Below are 26,693 nucleotides of genomic sequence, written 5' to 3' on the forward strand. Positions count from 1 at the left end.
GGGGAGAACAGAGAACTGACAGTCAAGGGATTTGAGTTCTAATCCTCTCTAAGAAGCTACTTTACTTCTTTGGTCTCAGTTTCCTTATCTATAAAAACAAGGATAACTTAAACTGGGTAAACTGAAAGCACCAAACAACTGCGGTTATGGATAATACTCTCCCCATTCATTAGTCTGTGGGTCTTTGAGAGCAGAACTTTTGATTTTTCACCTTACTTCTTTTTACAGAGCCTGGCACATAGCAGAGGGATGTTGAATAAAATGCTGGCTCTGGGAGATTCCCTAAAAGAGGCAGTGTCCTGTATAAGAAAAGTGCATCCTTGGGGGTCGGAAGACCCATTGCCAATCCCTGCTGTGCCACTTACTACCCTGGACCTCAGTCACTGCACCTGCCTCCCAGGGCTGTTGGTCTGTCTCCCGGGTCGGTGGAGGGGATCCAACGAGGTAAAGCCCTTGTGACAGTAAGTGCTACAGAAATACCGTCATTGTCACTATTATAGCACCTGTCCCCGGGCGGCCGAGGCTCCGGGGGGCAGCGCTCCGGGGGGCAGCGCTCCGGACTCATATGTCCGGGATGACGGGGAAGGTGCAGGTCTTCCACAAGGATGGGGGGAGGGGTCGGCCAGCCCCTTCGGGGGCCTCAGTGTCCCCGCCGGACCGGACACGGGGCTCCCGTGGCTTCAGCCCGGCTCCAGACTAAACGCCCCCCGCCCACCCGGGCCCCAAGTGCCCTGGGCCGGCTCCAGGGCCGGCCCCTTCTCGGGCCGCAGGCGGGGAGGGCCGCGATCCTACGGGAGGGGAGGGGGATGGGGGGCTGAGGGGCTGAGGGGCCCGGGGCCGCGCCCCCAAGGCCAGGCCCCCGGCCTCTGCCCGCACCCCCTCCGGGCGCGGACACGAGCCCCGCCCCGCCCCGCCCCGCGCGCGAGGAAGGGGCGCCGCTCCCCGCCCCCCTCACTCACTTTCTGGGAATCCATGGGGAGGCCTCGCGCCCGCCGCGCTCCGCGACCGCCGGAGAGAGGAGCCGCTAGCAGCGCCCTCGCCGCCGCCGTCTCCCGGGAGACTGAGGCGCCGCCGGCCTCGGCCGCCGTCACCCAAAACTCCGGCCCCCAGCCCGCCTGCGCACACACCCCTCGCTGCTGGGCGTGGAGGTCCCCTCCCCCACCGTGAGGGGCGGGGGAGGGCGCGGCCTCGGCGCCTGCGCGCTGCCTCCTGACAGGCGGGGGAGGGGGCGCCGAGAGCGGACCGCGCCTGGGGGAGAACTGGAGAGGCGGAGGCGGGGGGGAGGGGGAGGTCGGGAGAGGGGCTGTCTGGGACAGGCAGGAGCGGGTGAGCCCTGGAGTCCGGGCTGGGAGGGCCGGGCTGGATGGGATCGCGGGACGGAGTTCAGCTGCTACATTGAAACAAAAGAACGGCCGCCAGCCCGCCGCCAGGGAGGCGCGGGAGAGATAACAGTGGGAAGGACCCATCCCAGCGGCGCGTCCCGGCTCCGCAAGGTCAGGGTCGGCTGACCTCCGGAGACCTCATCCCAAGCTCAGTGCGCGGCGAAGGGGACTCCCATGAAGGAGGAAAAGGAGGCATCCGAACTGGGCTGGAACAGTGGCCCAGGCTTGAGAAAGAAGGAGAGGAAGGCGAAGGACGGGGCTGGCATCGCAGAATGTCAGAGTGGAAGTTCCTAGAGGGCACGAACTGCTCCATGTACGCCTTCCTCTCCAGCGTCGAAGCAGATGGGCTTTGCACAGTGTTTTTTGCCTGTGTGCCTATTGAACTGAAATAGTTAAAAGTACCAGCCAGCAAAGATGGCACTAACCGAAAGCTAGACTCAAATGACTTCAAGTGAATTTAGAGAAATTGGGAAAGAAGGACGTGCCACCTTCATCCCAAAAGTGGCCCCTCCTAGAAAGGGAGCTCTGGCTCTGGACTTAAAAAGACCAGGATTCAATCAAAAAATTGGTGTCTTTGGAGACCAAAGTTTCGGTTGAACGATGATGTCAGGAACCAGGGATTAACATTGGTCCCTTCTGGAAGACAAAGTAGAAGTCAGATATGGGACGGCTATTTTATTTCCTACTCACAAAGGTTGGAAATGTCCATCTCTCTGGATTGCTGTTCGGGCATTTGAACTTAGGGGAAGAAACACAAACGAAAGAGATAGGCAGAAATCTAGTCTCAGACCAGCCTAGGGTTGTTGCAATGTTTTTATGGACAATATGGCTGCTGGTGAGGAAGGGAGAAATCCCTCACACCACTCACTAGAAGTCCAGAGTAGATGCTGACAGAGCCCAGAGCTATATGCTCAAAAGTGAGGAGTTTTTCTCCTTGGGAAGAGTTTGCTCCTTTATGTAGAACCTAAGGGAGCAGTTCTTCCTAGGAGGCTCAGTTGTCAAAAAGCCCTCGTCTCCTGAGCAAACAGGAATCAATCCAGTAGTTTCAATCTAGAATATGATCCACCAAAGAGGCCAAGATGCATGCTCCATCCCTTTGACCCACTAGGATGTAAGCTCATTTCTATCAGGGGCTCTGTCATTTTTTTTTATACCTACTGCCTTGCAGGTAGAGGTACTTAATAAGATTTTTATTAGAATTTAATTGAAGAGTATGGAGTTGGCAAACTTAGCTGAGTTTGCCTTCAGTTCTTGGCAAATTGTAGGATATTTTATTAAAGAGATGGTTATCAAAATCCCCAAAATAAAGCTATGAAAACAAAGAGGTAGCATAAATTTTATCAAGAACAGGAAACGACAGGCTGACCCTTTTTTTCTTTCTTTTTTGACAAGGTTATTAGACTAGGTCAATCAGTAGCATGCTGTGAATATGGTTTACCTAGATTTCAGCAAAATGTTTCACAAAATTGCTCACATTATCCCTAAGGAAAAGGAGAAACCTGAAGTTCCTTCTAACTCTAAATCTATGATCCTATGAGATATTGGGTAGATGATATTAAAGTTATATGGTTTTTGAACTGGCTCAATGACCAGACTCTAAGAGTAATCATGAATGACCAGTGTAGAAGAAAGTGAACCAGGGATTTGTGGTTGGCCCTAGATGGTCTGCTTATCAAATTTGCAGAAAACTGGGAGGGGTGGTTAACATGTTAGATGACAGACAAACTCCAAAAAAGTCTTGACAGGCAATTTTGGACCCAGTCTAATGAGATGAAATGCAAAAGTGATAAATATAAAATATTACACATTTATTAAAAAAAAAAAAGCTTCACAAGTACAAGATGGATAAAGCAAAGCTAGATAACAGCAGTTCATCTGAAAAAAAAATTGTTGGTTTTAATGAACTGCAAACTTAACATGAGTCAATAATGTAATATCAAAGCCAAAAGAGCTAATGGAATTTTAGGTTGCATATAAAAGAAGCATAGAGTCCAGGACTCCGAAAATCATAGTGCCTCTGTTCTCTATCCTGGTCAGCCCATTGTCTGTGGCTAAACTGTATTCAATTGTAGGCACCACATTTTAGGGAGGATATAGATAAACTTGGTAATGTCCAGTAAATGGCAACCAGAATGGTGAAAGACGTAGGTACAGGGCATAATATATGAAAATCATTTGAAGGAACTGGTGGGAGAGAAGAATCGAAGAGAATATGTCTATCTTAAAGTATTTAAAGAGCTGTCTTGTTGAAGAAGGATTAGATGTTGTTCTACTTGGTCCCAAAGGGAATAATTAGAAGTGAATGGGTAAAAGTGGCAAAGACTAAGATTTTGTATGGGTCAATTTAAGGAAAATTTCCCTAACAATTAAAGTGTTATCCAAAAGTAGAAGGGGCTGCTTCGTGAAGTAGTGAGTTCCCATTAGTGAAGGGCTTTTAATGGAGCTTAGATGACCTCTTTTTGGAGATGCAGTAGAGGCAATCATGTTTCAAGTGTGGACTGGACTTGACCTCTGAAGTCTGTTTCAAGTCAACAGTCGTAATCAATCAATAGCATTTATTAAGCACCTATTATATGCCTGGTACTGTGTTAGACTCTAGAGTTTACAAGTACAAAAACAAGACTATCCCTGCCTTCAAGAAGATTACCTTCCCTTTCATGGATTAGGATTCTATTAATTCCAAAACTGTTTTCCTTTTATCTTTTTATGAGGGTCTGAATTATAATTTCTAATGTTCATGTTAATTCACATGCCACTGAATTGTGACCCTCACTGCACTATATGTTTCTAATATTCACACATTTTGAATTCTTACTTCATGAATCTCATAGGCTTTTGAGTAAATACCTGATTTTAAATGAAAATTAGGAACCAGTATTTTCTTGAATCATATAGAAAAGTATAGCTTCAGAGGTTTAAACATCAGTCTTTTAAATGTTCCTGTAATTTGGATTGGCATGTAAATGAGGAATACCATGGTATAATAAGCAGAAGATTTTAACTAGGGTCAGAAAGACTTGTATTCAGTTCCTGACTTAGACATATAGTAGCACCTTGAAATTCTCATTTTCCCTTCTGGTAGAAAGTCATCTACGACTTTAAATTATAGCTGGTTTGTTGGATCTGTATTGTTCCAGAGAGCTTTCACAGAGGCAGCTAATTCACACCGATGACATCACCAGTCTAGATGCCAGACCAACCCCATCCCTACCAACTAAGTGCCCCATTTGAAAAATAAAAGTCTTGGAAGGTTTTATACACTTAAAAAAATCAAACAACACAAAGCATCATATAGAGCTGTAATTTTTCCTTATCTTGAACCCTATATTCTATAGTAGCTCAGAAGAGTTAGGAATATCAGATGGGTTTTTTTATCTACAATACTTGTCTACCTAGGCATTCTGCATTTGTATTTGAAAATGATGTTGAAACCTCATTGGTACAAGGAAGCATGTTTATGAAGAATCTTTGGCTCAGAGGTTCCCTCTAAACAAAAGGGACCTTGATGCACTGTAGGGGATACAGTGCTTTGGCACATAGTCATCACTTAACAGATACTTGCTGATTGATTAATTTCATGTCCTTAAGGTTGCCTTTGGACTTTCAGAGGTTTTTGTGTAACCCTTGATGTAAATGTGGAAGAAAAACAAAATTACTATTGAGAGTTATATTAATGCTATGGTTATAAGTAATATATCCATTGGAAGACTTAAAATAACATAACCAATACAAGGGGATAACATAAATAGCTGGCAGTACATACAATTGTATCAGCATGGACCCCAGGGATGCACAGGAGGACCTGCTGTATGGGCTCTTAGATCTGCTTTTCTAAAAGGAAAACAACTATTGAGGGATCAATAATCTTCTTTAATCAAGCACATATATCATTCACTTAGTTCAGGGGGAAAAGTCAACACTCTGAACTTCAGAGAAAATACAAACAGAAATTATAAGCAGAAATTACAAACAGAAGGACCAACAGACAGGGCTTGCAACTGTCTGACCATACATACCTAGTTACCAGAGAGAGAAGCACCAACATCTGGGGGCTCCTTAGTGGCTGCCCAGAGTCTCAGCTGGCCAAACAAACACTTCCAATGAGTAAACCCCAAAACAAAACCTCACCTCAGAGTATGTATACACTTTTCAGAGCCAGAGGGCATCACACCCTTTCAGAACCAGTGCCTCATTAGAAATTAACAAAAGGTGTGGGTCTTCCTACAAAACAGATCTCCCCTAATCCAGCTTCCTTTAATGGGCACTGTCCATTAATGAGTGGGGAAGATTTTTAACTCTCATAATTAACATTACAACAATATAATGAATGCATGATATATTTAAAATATGAAAAAAGTTGCTGTTCTTTGTCACAGATATTGATGAATTCAGGCTCCATCTCTAGATGAATGTAGCCTCAGTTGTCAACTACAATTCACTAATTCCAAGATCTCAATGATGGGAGTATTCCTTCTCAGATTACCTGCAGTTTACTCTGTACATGGCTTCTATACACAAAGCTTTTTGCTTGTTGCCTCCTCCCATTAGGTTCTGAACACCTCTTGAGCAGTAACTATTTTTTTGCCTTTGTTTTACCAGTGTTTAACACAGAGCCTAGAATGCAGTAGGCCCTTAATAAAAAGCTTCCTAACTTGACCTCTCCCTAGTAGTCTAATTTTCAATCCATTCATACAATAGGAGGCACTGCATTAGCTAAGCTGCCTCCTTGTCTAGAATCTGAAGGACAATTTATTGCCAATTATATGTTGTTCATATGTTCAGTCCCAACGTAGTCTACACACAACCAAGCCAAAGGATTGCATATCCACCAAATTTATCTTTCAGTTGAACCCCTATCAATTTGTCAACTCCCATCATTTCCCATCCCTTGTATATGTTTGTTCAAATCTCCTTTTAGCAAGAATATTACTTTTAAAAATATTAAATTACAAAAGGTAAAAGAAAATGTAGGTATGTTTGTATCAGAGTATCTTCTTTAGGAATCACACACGGAGACATTTATCCAATCCCTCTATAACCCTCACTCCCCCATCCCTCCCAACCCTCCAAGCAATAAGGAAGCCCAGAACCAGGAAATTAAGTATTTGTTTGCTCTCATCCTTGAGCTGAGCAAAGGGCAGTTTATTCTCAGACAGGTACAGTCTTAGAAACTGCACAAATGAATGCAGGAGCTGCCAGATACCTCATTGTTTCCTTCAAATGCAGCATAAGCAGTTGGCAAGAGTGGGGAAGGTGGTGATATTTCAGCTTCCTGGCTGCCCTTCTCAGTTCACATGGCCAATGTGGGAATTTGTTTTGCTTGATTCTACATATTTGTTAAAGAGGTTTTGTTTTTCTTTTCTCTTTTCCATGGGGAAGGGGGGAGAAGGGAAGGGAAGAAAAACTGTTTTTTGAAGAAAAAAATTTAATTGTAAAAAAAAAGAATAAACGAATGGACTTGTTCAAACCCGAACTTGCTCTGATCCCTGTCTGATTATGAGGAACCATATTGTGGGTTCCACATGGGACTGAAGAGTATTGGTAGTAAAAGATGAGTTTTCATGTAAGGAAGGAATTTGGGATGATTAAAAAGGTGGTAAAACTTCTCAGATACAATGTAGTCCGCTCTCCTGCTATTAAAATCAAGGCCCAGTTCACTGTTCATCTACATTGTCTTTTCAAGATATACACCCTGCTGATCATATAGCAATTTGAGGAATATTCGTTCTTTATATACTTTGTTTTACTTATATGGATTGTTAACTTGATCTCTTTTAAGTGTCTGTGGATCTCTTGATGTCAACATGTTTTCTTCAAATATGAGGATATTCAGGATTGTTGAAAAACTTATCTTTGTAGCTGCATCTTGTATGATTTTCACACATGCCTAGGAGATATACTTGTTTGAGAAAACTTCCAAGGCTCTTTGCATGTTGTCTAATGCTGTATGTTGTCTAATGCTTGCTACATCAGCACCTTCTAATTCTCCAAAGCAATAGGATATGCACATGTGAGACTATTAAATAGTCTATAAGCCTTTGAACTCTTTCAGTTCTTAATCTTAAACACTCTTTTCTAATACATTCATTGCTATTCTTCCATGTGCCCAAATTTACACCAGGTACTGTGGAAGTCTACAGTACCAAGGTCTCCATCATATGGAAAAAAGTAAGATTTGGTGCTATAACAATGTCCTTGTTTAATGTCATTGTCCCCCTTTGTCTCTCTTGAATCACTGACCAAATTAAAATTTGGGAGTGTCTTTTATTCTCTTAGAATTCAGGACCCATGATTAGATCTTCCTAAACGTGTGTCCGCTATTATTTCCTTCACTAAATAAATTTTTAAAAATATGTAATGAGGGAGCTGTCCAACGACAGCCCAGTCTTGGGTGATGGCAATCTGAGTTGAGTCTTGGCAAGTCTATTTCCAGAAATATGTGATGGTGATTAGTGGGGAGACTTTACCCCTAATTCAGAACATGTAGAGGTATTGTCATTGTTTGCTTTCTGCTTACTCTGTGGTGATGAAAATCTTTTAATTAGGTACTGAGCTTGAGCTAAACGTGTATACAAAATAATTGAACGAAAAGATTACTCTCTTCCTTGGAAGTTTTCAAGTGAGGAAGAACTGCTGTAAACCTCCAGGTAGGGAGAGGTAGCAGCCTTGTCTCCTACCTTGCTACTGTGTAACTGTGAACACAAGGTCCTTTCATTCTTCTGTCTTGCTGTGTTTATTCTTTCCTGGAATTCAGAAGCAGAGACTGCCACAGCCACAGCAGCTAAGCCCAGTGAGGGGACAGCATTGAGAAGCAACCTGCTTAACCCACCCCAGAAGTGCACTGAAGCAATAGCAAAGGTACCTTGTCCTGCAAATAAAGGAGCAACTTGTGCATTGGCTGTACCACAGTCAGAAGTAAGGGGTAGTAGTGATGGTGGAAGAATAAGCGTTTATTAAGGTCCAACCTCTTTGCTAACTGCTTTACCAATATTATTTCATTTGAGCAGAAGTGAACTGGATAAAACAAATGTTTAGTAGCAATCACTTTAAGTTTAAACAGTCTCCCTTAATCCTGTCTGCATCAGTTTCCTTATCTGTAAAATGAGCTGGAAAAGGAAATGGCAAACTACCGCAGTATCTTTATCAAGAAAACCCCAAATGGGGTCATGAAGAATCTGACACAACTGAACCAGCTGAACAATAACAACAAGCTGAGTTCTGAGGACCCAACCTACCAGTAATAGTGGGGGTTGGGAGAGTAAGTCCAGAACCAATACACGCATTGACGCGTAGGATCATAGAGGTAGAGCTAGAAGGAATCTCATAGGCTAGAGAGTTCAGCCCCTTCATTTTACAGATGAGAAAACTGATAACAGTAATTATATAAATTTGGTCTTCTTTTGCTATGGAATTTATAACCTCATGGTTATATAAAGAGCACACACAGAGCTGTTCTGCCTACTTTCTTGCTAACAATGTGGACTGACTTGGGAAATGATGAAGTGCTATGGTGATGGCATAGCTTACCAAGAGGAGCAAGTCTTATGCCCGACCAGCAGGCTGCTTGTCCTCCTGTGGAGCTCGCAAGTAAAAGAATGAGGCAGGAGAGCAGGTCATGAAGCAACTCCTATTTATTCAAGCAAGCACTCTGATTATATAGTCTTTGCCAGCCAGCCCAGTGAACCATGGTAACACACACAAACAAATCCGAAACTATAGTAATGAACACAAGCTGGCACTATAGTGACAAAAACAAACCAGGGGTGGGGCTGTCCCTTCCAGCGCCATCTTGTTCACCCTTCCCTGCACCGGACTCAGTTCACCTGATGTCCATCAGTGTGGCGTCCCAGATGGTGTGGCCGTCAGCGCCCCTTACAACGAAGCAATTCCTTTATTAGATCTATCTTCCAGTAGAATAACCTGCCCTTGACTTCTCTTTCCATCAGCCAAATTTGTGGATACCCTTTGTACCTTTCACTGGAGGTGTAGAAGAGGTACTAGCACCCTTCTCCAACACTGGCAGCATATTGACTACTCCATATAGCAGATGAAACAGGAGAGCTTAATTAGATGAACTTGAGCTCGGGTCTTTGACTGTGTACTCTGTTTTATGTTTCTTTGCCTAATCATAGGTGAAAAAATTTGAATTTGAGATGCACATATCTGTACTTGGAAACAAACTTGTGAGTCCAAAGATCCTGAGGTCTTCAGTCAGTGCCATCTGCACTTTCAGAGAGATCTCAGCAACTATTTTAGTGCTTATAAGAAATGGCCATTGGCTGGAACAGTCTCAAGTTCTGGCCTGGTTTTTCCAAAGTCATGCTCTTGGAGGGAGTTGTTTAAGCAGTGCTGAGTCAAGGTGAAGTATAACAATGCCTGTTCAGCAGTCTGATAAATTGCTTCATGTTCTGAGTTTTAAGTCTCACCCTCCCAGAAGAGCATAACAGCAATTATAAATTACTGAATCCTGTTTTAATTCTGTTTGTCAATATATGTTTGTAGGCCTTCAGTGTGTTAATCATTTCTTTTGTGTATAGGAAATGAATAGTGGTCCCATATCTGATTCATATTGTCCATTAAGCCCTCTACTACCACAAGCCACCAATTTGGGGAATACCCTAGACATGAAACCTCAGCTTTAAGCAGTAAAGGATTGTAATGAACCAAAGAATGAAAGGAAACTAATCTCTATCATTAGAGGACAGGCTTCCCAAGGGCTGAACTCATCCCAGACCAAATGTGTGGGTCCAGAGAATAGGAACCACTTAGTAGAAATAGAGAAGATACAGTGTCCCAGCCATTCGGGCTCAGATTTGATTTGATTTGTTACAGTTATGATAAATATGAAATGGAAATTGCTTGTCAAAAATTTTTCTGATTAGCAGAAGAAATCCTATTGACCAAATTCTCCAAACAAATTGCTTATAAAAGCATGTGACTCTGACAAGACATTTTAGCTAAAACAGCATAGATTATTTTCTTCTATAGTATCATAGAGCTAAAGCTACAAGTGACTTCTGAGGACATCTAGTCTAACCTCATCTTTTTCATAAATGATGAAAGTGAAGGGCAAGGAAGAGGGACTTAATCAAGATCATATCAGAGGCAAGATTTGAGTTCAGCTTCTCTAACTCCAAAGCCAGAGCTCATTCCATTGCACTGTGGTGCTGTATTGACGTCTTGTGACATTAAAACCTAATTATGCTCCAGGGTTTTTGGTGATTCTCTTATCTCCTTGCACCTCCTAGGAAAGTTAGCATGCATGGCATCCTTCCCCCAGTATAATGAGACTATTTGCCAACAAACATTTCACATATTACAAAAGAAAATTTTATTTAAAAGGAGGAAGACAAAATAGAAATACTTGAATGGGCAACCATTAATCCCAACAAATCTGGGATTTACTGACCCCAGATATGTAAGCAAATGTCCAGAATCATCATTTATGGTTTCAAATATGAGGGATCTTGGCCTACTGTACCTGGCATTCAAAGCAGATAAAGAACTCTCTCTCTCTTCCTCCCTCCTTCTCTCTCTCTCTCTCTCATAATCGATGTTCCTTCATAAAAAGAACCAAAATGATACCTTGATGTTGAGTGTACAATGTGTCTGACTGGCTGATCAAATCAATAAGAGTTCAGAAGACTCTACCACAGTTCGGACACAAATAATCATTTGAGGAGGAGATGACTTTAAATTTGCACATCTCATGTTTCTTTTGAGCTACTACTCATTTGCTCATATAATACCACACCTTCTTTGATGCAGGCATGTCATGTTGGATGGTTCTGTGCCAGTGTCTCCCATGTCTCACAATTGAAAGAAAAGTTCTTCAGAGAGATCTTGAGAGTGTCCTTGAGGTGCTTCTTCTGACCTCTGTGTTAACACCTGCTTGTGTGAATTCTCCATAAAATAGTCCTTTAGGCAAACATACTTTTGAAGTTCAAGCAATGTGTCCAGCCCATATAGTTGCACTCTCCACAGTAGAGCTTGAATGCTTGACAGTTCAACTCAAGAAAGGACCTCAGTATCTGGTACCTTTTCTCGTCAGGTGGTCTTCAGAATCTTCCTAAGAGAATTCAAATGGAAGTAGTTCAGTTTTCTGGCACAGAGCTGGTAGACTGTCCAGGTCTTACAGGCATACAACAATGAGGTCAGTTCAACAGCTGCTAGCTCTGGCAATGTGTGCATTATCTATGTGGACATCCCAGGAAAGTATAATGCCAAGGTAAGTGAACATATCTACAGCATTCAAAATTTCTCTGTTTGCTGTAACCAATGGTTCCATGCATAGATGCTACAGTGTTGACCTGCGAAGAACCTGTTTTCTTATTGTTAATTATCTGGCCAAAATTAGCACAAGTAGCAGAGGATTGATTCATACTCTGTCATATCTCAGCCTCAGAGGCTGCATTGAGTGCACAATCATCTATGAATAAAAAGTTGTGCTCCAACTCTCCTACTTTAGTCTTGGCCTGTAGGCTTTTCAAGTTAAATAATTTACTGTCAGTACTGTAGCTGACCGTGATTCTGCTTTCCTCCTCACTGAAGGCATGTGACAACATTGTTGAAAACATGCTGAAGAGAATGAGAACAAGCACTCATCTCTTTTCATTCCATTGCTAATGGGAAAATATGAGAGCATTGTCCATTAGTCAGAACCTATGAAAATAGTCATGAAACTGGTGAACAATACTAATATACTTCTTTGGGCAACCACATTTCACCATGATCTTCCACAAGTCCTCATGACTGACAGTATCAAAGAGCTTGGTCAAATCATCAGATGTTATGTACAGACCTCTGTTCTGTTCCTGGCATTTCTCCTGCAGTTGTTAGATAGCAAATACCATCTTGACCATTCCTTGGCCCTTTCTGAAGCCAAGTTGGCTCTTAGGTAGATGACCATCTTCCAGGTGAAGGATCAGCTGATTAAGAACGACTCTGTCGAATCTTACCAGCAATGACTAAGAGAGAGGACTCCCAACCCCCACCCCATGATTGTCACAGGACAACCTATTTTCTTTTCCTTTATGAAAATGGACAGTAGAAGTATCCTTGATCACCTTCGGGATAACCACCTCTTGCCATATAATCTGGAAGATTTCAGTCAGCTTTTGTATAAGCAGTGAACCCCTGTCTTGTAAATCTCTGCTGCGATGGCATTAGTACAACTTTGCCACATGAGAGAAGCCTAATGGCATTCAAAACCTTCTTCAACTAGAAGTTCAACTAGGAAGGATTTGACTTCAGCCTGAGGTATACAGTCAATAACTTTGGCATTGGCTGATGATGGTCTGTTAAGAACACTCTGGAAAATGTTCAACCTATTCATCTCTCCAGGGTCATGTCCTTATCATTGTGTGTGGCTCTGTCAGCTCTGAATACCTGAGGTGCATCATAGATCTTTGGCATATGTATAGCTTTCAGGGTATCATAGAAAAGCTCTGGATTGTTACTATCAGCATAAAACTGAATTTCATCTGCCTTCTTACTGAGCCAAGAATCTCAAATCTCTCTAAGCTTCACTTGCACTTTACTTTTGATGGAGTTAAGCACTGCCTTCTTAAGATACCAACTATCCTACTGGTGAGCCCTATGGGATTCTTGTTTTGTTCATTTAGTAGTTTCTCTATCATTTTCATGAAATCGGTCCTGATATTTCTGACTGCTCGGCCCAAATGAATATATGCAGTACAGTATTGTATGCCACATCTCTGAAAGTTGCCCACTCCTTTTTCTGCCTACTATGTGTTGGCTCAACTTTCCCTCCAAGCTAGCTACAAACTATCTGAACTCGGAGTGTGCTCTAATCTGTTGACATCAAGTCTTCTGGTCATCTTGCCTTGGGCCACTGCTTTGGTTAAATGTGAATATTTAGCTTGGAGAAGATAAGTCTATGATCATTCTAGCACCTTGCATCACATATCACCTTTGTCACTCACATCCTGTGTATCTCTTCTTGCAATAATATAGACTATTAAATGCCAGTGTTTACTGTAAAGCTACATCCATGAAGCTTTTTGGATTTAGGTAAGTGGAAGACAGTGTTGGTGATGGGAAGGTCATGAGCTACACAAGCCTTCAATAATAAGTAACCATTGCTGGTGCTGTTTCCACCTCCATTCCTCCCAAGGACTCCCTGATACATCTGATAGTTTGTGCCTCCTCTATTACCCAGAATTACAAACTTGTCCTCTTTCAGAACATTGATTTTGAGGGTCTCTAGGTTTTTTGACTTTGATTTCACCAACATTCATCATGATGTGAGCAGGTGCACTGATAATGGTGGCATGGCACTTTCCTACAAGTGGAAACCATGTTGTCATTAACCTGTTGATCATTCTTTGGAGAGGCACACAAGTTTGTTGACTAGCTTAGATTTGATTGTGAAACCTAGGCCAGCTTCATGCTACTTCAGAAAAATAGGCATCTAGCTCTGCTTTGGGAAGCCAGTGTTCATTTGCCAGCCTTGTTTCACTCAGGGCTACAATTTGGATGCAATACTTATTGAGTTTTCTCACAACAAGAGCTGTTCTTTTTTCAGGTCTACAGGATTTTTATGTTGTTCATAAGCATGCACACAGTCCATATACCAAGGTGAGTGAAATCATCTTTGCAAAAGTTTTTGTATTCTTTTTGTGTTTTGACCACAGGGTAGGAGTACTGCCTGCCAGGGTTAGGTGAAACAGTCAATTTTTAAGTTATCTTTTCTATCCCCTTCCTTGTGCCAGGAGGTCAACTGTGTAATCCTTTAAAAGGATGCTCAGACACCCAGGGCACTGCCAAATCCCACTGCTGCTTCAATCCAATTAGAAGATGACCCTTTGCTCTGAACCACTTATGTTCAAGGTTGTGACTACAGACAGCTCCCAGTGTATTTGCATCTGCTGCTTCATCACTAGTCTTTCACCACAGGACTTCAAGGTAGGTAAAATAGTAAAATGGTAACATAATAAAGCAGTAAAATAGTTGACAGTAAAATAATAAAATGAAGTAATGAAATAGTAAAGCAGTAATATGTAAAATGGTATGGGCAATGTCTTTTGAGTAGCACATGTATTGGATTTAAGTGAGGCAGAGTTCCTCAAAGCTGTCAGCCTCACTCTCTCTTCCAGAGCCATCAGTCTAGTAGCAAGATGAAAGTCAATATGGCTGCTAGCTGTGGCTGCAGCACCAGCAGTTGCTGGATTGAATATCTATGGAAGTTACTTCCCAAGATAATGGCTGTGAGAGCTAGACTGGAAACAGGAGCAGTGGTCTGGGCTCTTGAACTTATCTCGCTGTCAATGATTATTAGTAAATAGATGGTGTTAGAGAGGAAGGTGGACTTCTTATAAGCCTTATCTCCTCAAAGTTATCAGTGACTAGAAGCAGGGCTGGTTGTCTGGAGAGCACTTATTTCCAGGGCTTCTGGATTCAGCCTCCTGGGTAATCTCCATCACAGACTGAGATGGGTCCTTGTTGAGGTGGTAACAGTGGTTTGACATTCCTAGAACATTCCACATTCTTTCATTCCCTCAGTGTACCTTACTGTGTCTGTCATGAATATCTGCTCTTCATGATACTCTTAGCACTGCTAGCCAGCAGCCATATACTGTGCTAAGCACTTTACAAATTTGATTCTCATTTGATTCTCAAAACAACTCTGGGAGGTAGGTACTATTTATTATCTCTACTTTATAGTAAAAGAAACTTAGGAAAGCAGAGATTAAGTGAATTCCCTTGGGTCACACAGCTAGTAAGTATTTGAGGCCAGATTTGGACTCAAGGTCCTCTTGATTCCAGGATCTATCCACTTCACCACCTAGCTGCTTCAAAGATTGATAGGAAAGCTTAAGATGCCTTAACTTTCTTTGCCATCTATCTATACAAAATTGAAAGACAAACTCTTTGGAAGCCCTCTTTGCAGGTTGCCATTACTGTAAAGCAAGGGTGTCCAACAGAAATAGAAACAGAGACCACTAACTCATAAATAATGATGTACGTTAGGGTCCCTACTTGTTGTATACTAAGTTTTAAAATGTAATGTTGTCTATGTTTTGTTATATTATCACTTATTTTGTTAAATATTTCCCAATTACATTTTAATCTGATTTGCATCACTTGGAAGTGCTGTTAGCTACATGAAGCTCATAGGTGTGTGTTTGACACCTCTATTCTAACAACCCTTCATCTTCTCTTTCTTCTTCAGTTTCTTTGTTACCAACTCCACCATCCCCAAGCATATCTTGGAACAAACACATTTTATTTTTCCCAGTTACTCAAATGGGAAAGATACTCCAAAGAAGAAAATAACTTCAATACCTACTCTCGAAATCTTAGTTGTGCTTGACCAGACATGGATCCTAGCAGGGAAGCTATATATTATTTCTTCCAAAATACTTTGGTCAGCCTACAGGCTCTCTGATTCTGGATTGGGTAGCTATGTAGATATTAAAGTAACCAGTCACTACCGGGATGTAGCTTATACCTAAAACCTGGGTATTTTGTTCCTTCTCAGCAGGTAGATAGTACATCTGGATAGAGCACTGGGCTTGGAGTCAGGAAGACCTGAATTCAAATCTTTACTGTGTGAGACATTGGGCATGTCACTTAACCTCTATTTTCCTCAGTTTCTTCAACTGTGAAATGGGTATCTACTTTGAAGGGTTGTTAGTATTTATAAAGTGTTTAGCACTGTGCCTAGCATATAGTAGATGTTACATAAATGTTTATTCCCTTTCCTTTCCTCTTTCCCCTTCCTGCTCTCAAAGACATGAAATCTAAGCTCACCAGCTCAAAATGTTTCCTATTCTATGTTCTCCAAATAAGCTGTATGGTCATGGGCCAATCATTTTCCTTCTCTGAGCCTCAATTTTTTCATCTGGAATTAATGATAGTAACTACATTTGCACTACCTAATCTCTCAGGGATGTTCTGAATTAAAACATTGCAAACTTTAAAGTCCTATACAAATTTGAGTTACTGTTAGTATTTATACATAATTGATTCAAGTCTCATAGTTTTAGTATATGTTCCAAACTATCCTTTAGAACCAGAAGAATCTGTTTCACACAAAATCTACAATTTTTTTCTGGACTAAGGGATGAAAAATCATCAAGGAAGGCTTCTATAGCTATTGACTGGTAAACTGGGTGGCACTAATTGCCTTCATAAATCTTTCAGGGTTCTTATTCTATTACCTTTTAATGTCATGTTAATAAGTTTTGATTTCTGCCACTCCTGTAACATTAATTCAGATTTGGAAGAACTAGATCCAATTCTCTTGTGATAAATATTACTTCCTTTTGCCAGGAAATAGAACTTTTATGCTATTACCCTAAAGGCAAGCTTACTGGTCATTATACTTGCTCATCCTGGGTATGGAGGTCTGGCATTTGTTCCACTAATGGTACAGTTTCTGAAGAAAGGAACAGAATCTCTGCTATGCTTTTCTCTGTCAGAATCTTTACTGTTTTTGAATCATAGACTGTTTTCATCAACTCTGTAGGAATCTTAACTGTGGTCTCTCATTCATGAAGTCCATGGAACAGGGTTTCTTATCCATATTACTTATTTATGGACTATACTATTCACTGAACTCCTAGTGACTATAACAATTATTAATTTTTGGCTTTCAACTTGTACCTAGAACTATACTATCAACATTCACTCTCAAAACTTTGTGGTAATAGCCTATTTTCATGCTATAACTCTAATTTGTGAATAGGTTAATGGGTGTCACTGTCAGTGAGTCTCTGGTTGGCAAATGCAAGAGATTTCTAATAGCCAACACTTTCCTAATATAAAATTTCTTCCCAGTCATTCATAATGACATGTGTGTACCAGAAAGTCTTGGACTAGCAAAAGCCAATAATGATATGTATGGAGGATAGTCAATGAACTCTTTGAAGAATTAGTCATATTTCTCATTTCAATCATTTCTAAAGATTACCGGATAAATCCATCTTCTTTTCTTTGTCTTGGGAACCATTTCTGAACTTTGCTTCTCACAGTTGTTTCCATCAAGGTATTTAAAGATGAGATGGTTGTAAGGCTTTGACATAGTGGCATAATTTGTCACATCTCTGATATTCTAATGTTCCGATAGATCAATGATCTCATCAGTGTGAGGACTCCCTACAACAATGTAGATCACCACTCATCCATTCTTACCTATCTTAATGCAACTCTTCTCCATGTCTTCCCGTGAAGTGCCCATAAGAGTTCCTTCTAACAGGCTGGTAGTCTTCCTCACATTCTTCTGAAATTGTAGGTATGCCAATGGAGCACAGAGTTCATCTATCAGTTATCACTTCTTGTCTAACCTGTCTTTTTTCTGGGTATATTTCTCTGACAGCATCCTTCACACTACTTCTCCTGCATAACTCTTTATTTTAATGTTGATTTAGTCCTTAGGAAATTATAGTATTCCCTGGCTTACAGTTAGGCAATATCCACCAAAGAATGTTGATGTTAAAAAGATGAGCCTTTGTTTCAGGGAGAAACTTGGGGATCATTAAAAAAAAACTTCATGTATTCATTTTACCAGCACTTACTGTGTCCCTATTTGTGCCAGGCCCTGTTCTAGGCACTAGAAATAGAAAAGCAAAAATGAAATCATTTTTGCCTTCAAGGAGCTTATATTCTATTGGGGGAGGGAATAACATGAACACAGATAAGTAATACAGATAGAGATAGATAGATAGATAAATGGATGCTAGATGTATGGCATGAGGCAAGTTAATTGACTTCCCACAATTCCAGGCAACTCTAAGTCTCTATGTTTCAGAATGGATAGTTATCTGAATCAGTGTTCTGATCAGTTATATGATCGGTGTTCTTATCTGAAACTTCCTGTACCAATAATAACATAGGTATGTCTAAAAACCACACATATACAAATCAAACTAATTGCTGAGGAGCAGGGCATAGCAAATGGAGGGTATAGACTTTGGGAAGTTCGTGGTACTTGATCTAAGACTTTAAGAAATTTAGGGGTAAGTATGGAGAGGCACTAGCACCTAGGGAATCAGAAAAGCCTTCATAGAGGAAGTAGTGTTTGAAATGAACATTGAAGATAGTGAAGGAATCTAAGAGGGGAGGATGAGGAGGAAGTTTGTTCTAAGCATGGGGGATAGTCTATAGAAAGGCACAGAGATATAAGATAGATCATGTGTGAGGGAAAACGAGTAGGTCAGTTTGACTGATCTGTCGAGCACATGTAGAAAAGGAGTGTGCAATTAGCTTGGAGAGCTGAATTATAAAGGATTTTAATTGACAGAGGGAGAAATTTGAATTTAATTTTTGAGGCAACTGGGAGTCTCTGATTTGACAACTATGTGGAGAAAGGGACTGGAGGGGGCTGAGACTTGAGGCAGTGAGACCAATAAAGAGGCTCTTGCAATAGGCCAAGTGAGAAGGGATAAAGACCTGAAATGTGGTGGTTGTCTTTATAGTATGACTGGAGAGGAGAGGATGCATACTGCAGTTATTGTGGAAGTATAAAATGACAAGACAGGGTAATTGGTTGGATGTAGTGGTTGAAGGAGAGGAAAGAGCCAAAAATGCCTCAGGTTACGAGTCTGGGTAAACTGAAGGATGGTAGTACCCTTACTTGAAAAAGGGAAGCATTCGTTCACCAGCTGACAAAATAGGAAGTCAGTTTTCAAATGATATTATCAAAGCTATCTCTAGCCATATGAGAAAATGCTCTAAATCACTCTTAATTGGAAAAATGCAAATTAAAATATTCTGAGGTACTATCTCACAGCTATTAGATTTTCTAATAGGATTGAAATGGAAAATGACATGTTGGAGGGGATGGGGGAAAATTGAGACACTGATACACAGCTGGTAGAGTTGTGAACAGATTCAATCATTACATAGAGCACTTGGGAACTATGCCCAAAGGTCTATAAAAACATGAATATTCTTTGACAGAGCAATACCACTACTGGGGTTGTTTTAAAAAAGAGATTTTTTAAAAAGCAAAGAAGAAAAGGACTTATATGAACAGAGATATTTATAGCAGCTCTTTTCTGGTGGCAGTGAACTGAAAGTTTAGGGGCTGCCCATCCATTGTGGAATGGCTGAATAAGTCATTGTATGTGATTGTGATGGATACTATTGGCTATAACAAATTATGAGCTAGATTCTCTCAGAAAAATCTGGAAAGACTTGCATGAACCGATACAGACTGAAATGAGCAGAACTAGGAGAAAATTGTACACAGTAAGATGTAAGATGATCAACTATGAATGACTTAGCTGTTCTCAGCAATACGATGACCCAAGACAACTCTAAAGGATTTGTGATGAAAAATGCTGTCCATCCCCAGAGAAAGAGCTGATGGAGTCTGAATACAGATGAAAGCATCCATTTTTTTACTTTATATTTCTTAGGTTTTTCAATTTTGGACTATTCTTTATCATGACTAATATGGAAATAGGTTTTGTATGACTATACATGTATAACTTATATCAAATTTCTTGCCTTCTGAATGGGGGGGGGAGGGAGGCAGAGAATTTGGAACTCAGTTTTAAAAACAAATATTTTAAATTGTTTTTATATGTAATTAGGGAAAAATAAAATACTAAATAAAAATAAATAACCTATGGTGAAAAAAAAAGAAAAAGGGAGACATTTGGGAGGAAAGACAATGAGTTTTATTTTGGACATATTGAGCGTATAGGACACCCATATGGAACTGTCTAATAAGTAGTTGGTGATGAAGGATTAGAACTTAGGAGAGAAAATATTGCTGGATGTGTAGATCTGGGAGTCACTTCATAGAGATAATAGTTGAGCCAACAGAAGCTTAGGAGATAACCAACTATAATTTAAAGGCATTCCTCTCCTGTTCAATTCCAGGCTCAGCACTTTTTCTGTTTGCAGAAAAAAGGAGAAAGCATTGTCAGAGTCCCAGCAGAAAAGCTCCTAAAAAGACAAAGGGCAGCATTATTTTAGTAGTGTTATAGTTCAAAGTCCATCCTCTTGACCTTGTCCAGTCATCTTAGACACAATTCTTTACTTAAAGGAACTCAAAGGGACCAATCACATGTTGGTGATTCAGCTCAAAAAGTATGTGCCTCAGGAAGAGGTTAAAGTGAATACCTAATACCAAGTTCCATGGGAGGGATTTCTTTATGACAAAGGTCCATAATCGGCAGTGCATCATCTGTAGTTTATCAAGTGAACTGGAGACTCAGCTGATCAGATGTCCATGATCAACACTCCCTCTACCCCTGCATATAATTTTGACATATGCATGAGAGATGCTCTGTGGAGGAGAGCCTTTAAGACAGAATTTTACTCTTAAATTAGATACTGTTTTCATAATCAGACTATAAGCACAGTACTTTCTTGTATGCTTTACACCTTTCAGTCAATTGTGCCATTGTAAAGATGTCATCTTCTCTAGAATATTGTTCACAAAAGCCTTGCTGTTCCCTTCAAATATCCTCATCAAGGATGCCTTTAATGTGCATAGATTATTTGCATAGAAAGTTCATGTAGATGGGAAAGTAGGCATAGCAGATGGTAGTTATTAATATTCTGTATTTTGCCTTTTGGGGGCTAATAATAAGGTTTTTCCATCCCTTAGTATTCTCCCCTCTTTCATGTACCTTGACAATAGACCCTTTTATTCCCCACAAACCATCTCAGTTTATATGTCTTTCCAAGTCTCTTGGAAACAGTCTACCTCCTCATTTCCTCCAGTACAACAGTATTCTATCACATTCACATACCACAACTTATTCAGTCATCCCTCAATTGATGGGCGTCCCGTTTGTTTCTTGTGTTTTTTTATTTGACACCACAAAAAGAGTTGCTGTAAATATTTTTTTACATGTAGATTCCCTTTCCTATTTCACTGTCCTCTTTTCTGAACATCTTACCCAGTATTCTACTTCTGCCCAGAGACTCCAGAACAGCGTCAAGAATCTTTTCACAACCCAAGAACCCTGAAAAATGTATGTATGGTATCCTGCATTAAACCAGCCCAACCCAAAAGTTTCTCAGGTAAAGGAAGGATGTCATATCTTTTTGTGCCATATACCTATATTAGATGAAAACAAACCCTCCAGAGTCCTTCTGTTCTTTGAAATTGTCACTGCTCTCCTTGCAGGCCCTTCTTTTTCTCTTCTCTAGTCTCTCTTACCATATCTTAGGGCAGAAATTTTATTTTCTCCAGTCACTGAAATGGGAAAAGGGCAACCCATGTAATGGGGCCTTCAGTCTTATGTTGCCTTCTGTTTCTGCAGTGATGGTGGTGATGTGTGGAAAAGATGACAAAGGGTACTAATCAGTTTTTTAGCTCATTTATGAATTTTAATTTAATCACTATTATTCTTCATGTGAGATCTTTCTCCAAAAACCAACAATTTGATATATTGCTAGAGGACCTAAACCATATCCACACTAATATTCTTGCAATAAATATTTTGCACCCAATGAAGACTAAAGAATTGATAGGTAGAGTATAGCTAATGTCATCTAGAGCATCTTTCCAAGTCTCACTGGCTTTGAGGGAGCAACAAAACAAATCATATGGGACTCTTTCAGGCTATGTCCTAAGATAGGTGGGGGAAGAGCATCTGACCTAGTCTTCCTTTGTTATAAAACTGTTAAAAATAGCTACCTATCAAATGTGTATTAGCACTACTGACTTGATTTCACACCAGGAGACTGGAAGTGGAACAAATCCAGATTAGGAGATCTAAATCACTGAGGTTTTGCAAACTCAATTTATATTTTGTTAGTGTAAACTAGCTATATATTCAAAGCTAACACATTTAAAAGAGATGAGAGGGAAAGAAAGATTAACATGAGAGTGTAAGCCAGTAGTCATGGGGCCACATAAGCAAGCTGAGGTAGCTGATCATTTTTCCTTTTTGATAGAAGGCTGTACCCTGGGTTTGAAAGAAAATTTATACCCTAGAAGAGGAGTGGGTTGCTAGGGTCTGTCCGTGGGAAGACAGGAGGGAGAGCTCTTTGGGCATATGCAGAAAGAAATCTAAATTCAGTGATGATGGATAACTCAGCTTGGCTTCCTTGCCAGTGACACCTGGTGGTTAAAAGAGAAAACAGAAGATGTAAATATTTATCAACTGATTAGATAAATCCTCACCTCATACTCTGTGTCTGCCAAAGTCACCTATCAAAGGCAGAGAGTCTAGGGGAATTCAAGTAAAACTGGAGAAAATTATATTAGTCCACAAGTATTACAAGTCAGGCGCTAGCTGAAGTAGTGTCTCAGGAAGAATGTTCTGATGTCTACTCTCTGGCACGTATATTGGAACTTGCTGACTTTTGCACTAAATGATCCCCTGATGCTCTGAAGATGAATGAATGACACTCTCTAGCAGCTTCACATCATCAAGAATTGATTAAGGCACCGAGAAAATGAGAGCTTGGAGTCCAAGGACCTAGATGCAATTACCAATCTGCCACATAATCATATGTAACAGTGGAAGTGAGCTTCGGTTTGGGATTGATCTCTAAGGTACTCTTTACCATTCTCTATATGACAGTTCTAGGCAAGAATCTATCTTATATAGGCAAGAATATCTTATATATTCTAGATAAGAATAAATAGAAGAACCACATAGGCCATATCTATTGGTAGTTATTTACTTGCTGAGATATTTTTCATGTCTACAGTACATACTTTGGTTTCACATAATACAAACAGGTTAGGAAAGATGCAGAATTCATCCATCCTTTGTAAGCAGTGATTTTGTGGTAAGGTCATAGAGTTGCTAAAAGATCTTATGGGATGAAAATAGAACAAGTAGCTGAGCAGCTTTTATTCTCCTCAATTTTACCCTTTGTCTCCAGGGAGAATTCCAAGACTATCCTAGCACTAAATCTATGTTCCCATGATAATCTCTGGATGCTTGAAATTCTCATCATCCTCATCTGTAAAGCAGGGAGTTTGGACTAAATGATCTCTGAGATCTCTTTCAGTCCTAGATCTATGATACTATGACATTCCTTCTTTTGTATTAACTCTCTCTCTTTCTCTCCTCTCTCTTTCATCCTTTTTTAAACAATAGACTCCTCTGGGAGGGAACTTAGAGGCCATCTAATCCAACTGCCTCATTCTACAGATGAAGAAAATAGGTCCACAAAGGTGAAGGTCAGCCAGGTATAATAACAGTGGACAGAGTGCTGAGCCTAGAATCAGAAAGACACATCTCTCTAGGTTCAAATCTGGCCCCAGACACTTACTAGTTGTGTGTGTGCATGGGCATTGCCTCAGATAAACTGAGGCCTGGGAAAGGCCTTAATTTAGAAAGGCCAAGGCCATTCACTGCATCCTGGGCCATCATCAGACATTTTGATTTTTATCTTGATACAACTTCAGTGACTCTGGAGGAAAGAGTGAGACTTTGGCCTCACTTAAATTCAATTCCCAGGCAAGTCAAGACATCACTCTCGTGATAGCATTGGTCCTCTGAGAGCAAAGGGTCAACAATAATTACAACTCTAAGACTAACTGCTTGATTACAAAAAAGCTAATAAACTGTTCTATAATGTATACCGTCTACAAGGCACTTCTCCCTTCTCAGCCTCTGTTTCCTTCTTTGTCAAATGACAGGGCTAACTTGATGCTCTCTACGGTCCTTTTCAGTACTAACAGGGTTTGATTCTAAGTGCACCTAGTTGCAGTGGCAAGAGTATTGGGTTTGGAGTCAGAGGACTAAAGTTTGAATTCTGCAGATGATTCTCTGTAATATTCCAAGTTAATTTATTTCTCTTTGTGTCATTTTTCTCATCTGTAAGAGAAATGGATCGGACTAGATGACCTTTCCAGTTCTTCATTTAAGTGACCATGATGCACCACAAAGGGTTGGCTAGAAAACCTAAGTGTTGTTGGACCACAATCATTTTTCTGTTCAGCCATTAGATGGAGCTCAAAATCCTACAAGTGGAAAACTCTGGACCTTCCCAACACATTCCCCATGTAGCCAGCTATGGCTGAGTCATCTTCTGCTGGCTCATCTATTTCAAAATATTACAGCCCACAGCAAAACAATTCCCCCTCCCCCCAATCTTCCAGAAAGTTCAACTAAAATACTCCCTAACGAGTATATCTTCTGAAACACAGAAACTATATAAATATAAATACAAAACATCTTTTATACAAAATTAGATCTAAATAATTGAAGTAATACTTATTGTGCATAGGTAGGTAAACCTAATATAATTTTTAAATGACAATTTTACCTAACTAATCTACTTATATAATGCTATCCTAATTAAATCACTAGAAATTATCTTACAGAAAAATAATAACAGTGTTCATTTGGAAGAGCAGAGGATCAAGAACTTCAAAGAATCGAGGGGGGAAAGATGTGAAGGAGCCAGATTCAGGAGTATCAGACCTTAAATCATATTATAAGGTGAGAGCAGTATTGAAGTATAAAATGGATAATTTTGATTATTTTAAATTAAAACTTTCCTGATTTCTGCCAGAACCAAATACCCTTCTAACTGACCTTTTCACTGTTCATTCAATCCTTTCCTAAATATTTCCACCAGTAATGATTTTTCCTAGTCATAATTAGCTGTTATTACCAAAAATCACTGATATAAACAAATAATAACCAGGTCTTCTATTATAGACTTAATATTATGGTTACTGTAGAGGAATCAAACAACTAAGAACTAACACTTACAATACTTATAATTTTCCAGCAGGGGGGTTTCTTCTAGCAAGTGAATTTTTTAATTAAAAAGAGCTCTTTACAATTTTCCAATGGAAAGCTCACTGGCCTAAAACTTCCAGATTCTAACCTTTGAAAATCAGGAAAATATCTTTGCTAAGTTGCTAAGTATATTACTTCACAAACAGAAAATTGGCAAAGGTGGCAAAAGATGGGCATAGTCAATGTTGGTAGTCTTGAAAAGACAGGCACACTAATACACTGTTATTGGAACTGTGAATTAGTCTAACTGTTCTGGAAAGCAATTTAGAATGATGTGAAGAATATGACTTAAAATGTCCACACTCTTTGATCTGGAAATCCCACTGTGAGGCATGTACCCCCAAGGAGCTAAGGGGTTTGAGTTTTTAAAATGATACAAATGTAGGTTCCATATACACCAAAATATTTATAGCAACACTTTTTGTAGTAACTCAGAAATGGGGAGGGAATGCATGCTCATTGGTGTGGAAATGACCAAATGAATTATGGTCCACAAATGTAACGAAATATTACTGTGCTGTATGAAACAATGATTACAATGAATAGAGAGAAGTGTGGAAGACATATGGACTAATATAAAGTGAAATAACTAGAACAAAAAATTAACATACACAATGACTGTAACAATATAAATGGAAAGATCAACAACAAAACAATTGAATGCCATGAAATCATATCAACCAAGCTTGGCCTCAAAGAAAAAACATAAGGATACCTTCCCTCCCTTATTTGCAGAGGTGGGAGAAGGAGGTTGTAGAACCCTATATATAATGTAGGAGTTGGTCAATGTGTTGGATAGTTTTGCTAAAATTTTTTCCCCTCTTTTTCATTCTTTATTATAAGAGAAAGGTCTTTGGTGGGGCATGAAGGAGGGGTATATTAGAAAATGTTGGTTAGTTGGTTGGTTGTCCTTCATTCTCAAAGAGGACCAGAATGACATCACCATGATAAACTCAAGTTTCAGTGTGTCTGACTGTGGTTGATCAGACCAATATGAGCTTGGAATGCTCTACCACAGGTTGGGCACAGATAGTCCTTGTGAATATTTGGGGTGGATACTCCAAATCTGCGCATCCTACATTTACTTTGTGCTGTCTCAATTCTACTTTGCTCATACAGCACAGCACCTTTTCTGATGTGGGCACGCCATGCTGAACAGTCCTGTGCCAGTGTCTCCAGTATCACATAATCAAATCCAAAGTTCTTCAGAGAGAACTTGAGAGTGTCCTTGTATTGCTTCTTCTGCCCCATGTGAGTTCTCCATAAAATAGTCTTTTTGGCAAGTGTATATTTTGCATTCAAACAACCTGGCCAGACTATTGGAGTTGCACTCTCTGAAGCATAGTTTGAATGTTTGGCAGTTTAGCTTGAGCAAGGACTTCAGTGTCTGGTACCTTATCCTGCCAGGTGATCCTCAGAATCTTCCTAAGACAGTTCAAATGGAAGCAATTCTGTTTCCTGAAATGGTGTTGGTAGATTGTTCATGTTTCACAGGCATGCAACAATGAGGTCAGCACAATGGCTCTGTAGACCTTTAGTTGGTAGTCAGTTTAATACCTCTTCTCTCCCAAACTTTTCTTCAGAGCCTCCCAAACACTAAGCTAGCTTTGGC

The 26,693-nt window shown here is 40.3% G+C and overlaps 1 protein-coding gene across 2 annotated transcripts in view; it reads right to left on the bottom strand.

Moving 5' to 3' along the window:
• The window catches only part of FSD1L (fibronectin type III and SPRY domain containing 1 like), a 100,336-nt gene extending 97,135 nt beyond the window's left edge, over positions 1 to 3,201 (bottom strand). For both annotated transcript variants that reach the window (XM_072655349.1, XM_072655341.1), the window contains exon 1: positions 960 to 3,201. In XM_072655349.1, coding sequence (XP_072511450.1) covers positions 960 to 1,466 — 507 coding nt within the window. In that variant the 5' untranslated portion in view covers positions 1,467 to 3,201. The remainder of the gene's footprint in view (positions 1 to 959) is intronic.
• Positions 3,202 to 26,693: the final 23,492 nt, after the last annotated feature.

Source organism: Notamacropus eugenii, chromosome 1 (genome assembly GCF_028372415.1).
Source record: "Notamacropus eugenii isolate mMacEug1 chromosome 1, mMacEug1.pri_v2, whole genome shotgun sequence".
Lineage (NCBI taxonomy): Eukaryota > Metazoa > Chordata > Mammalia > Diprotodontia > Macropodidae > Notamacropus > Notamacropus eugenii.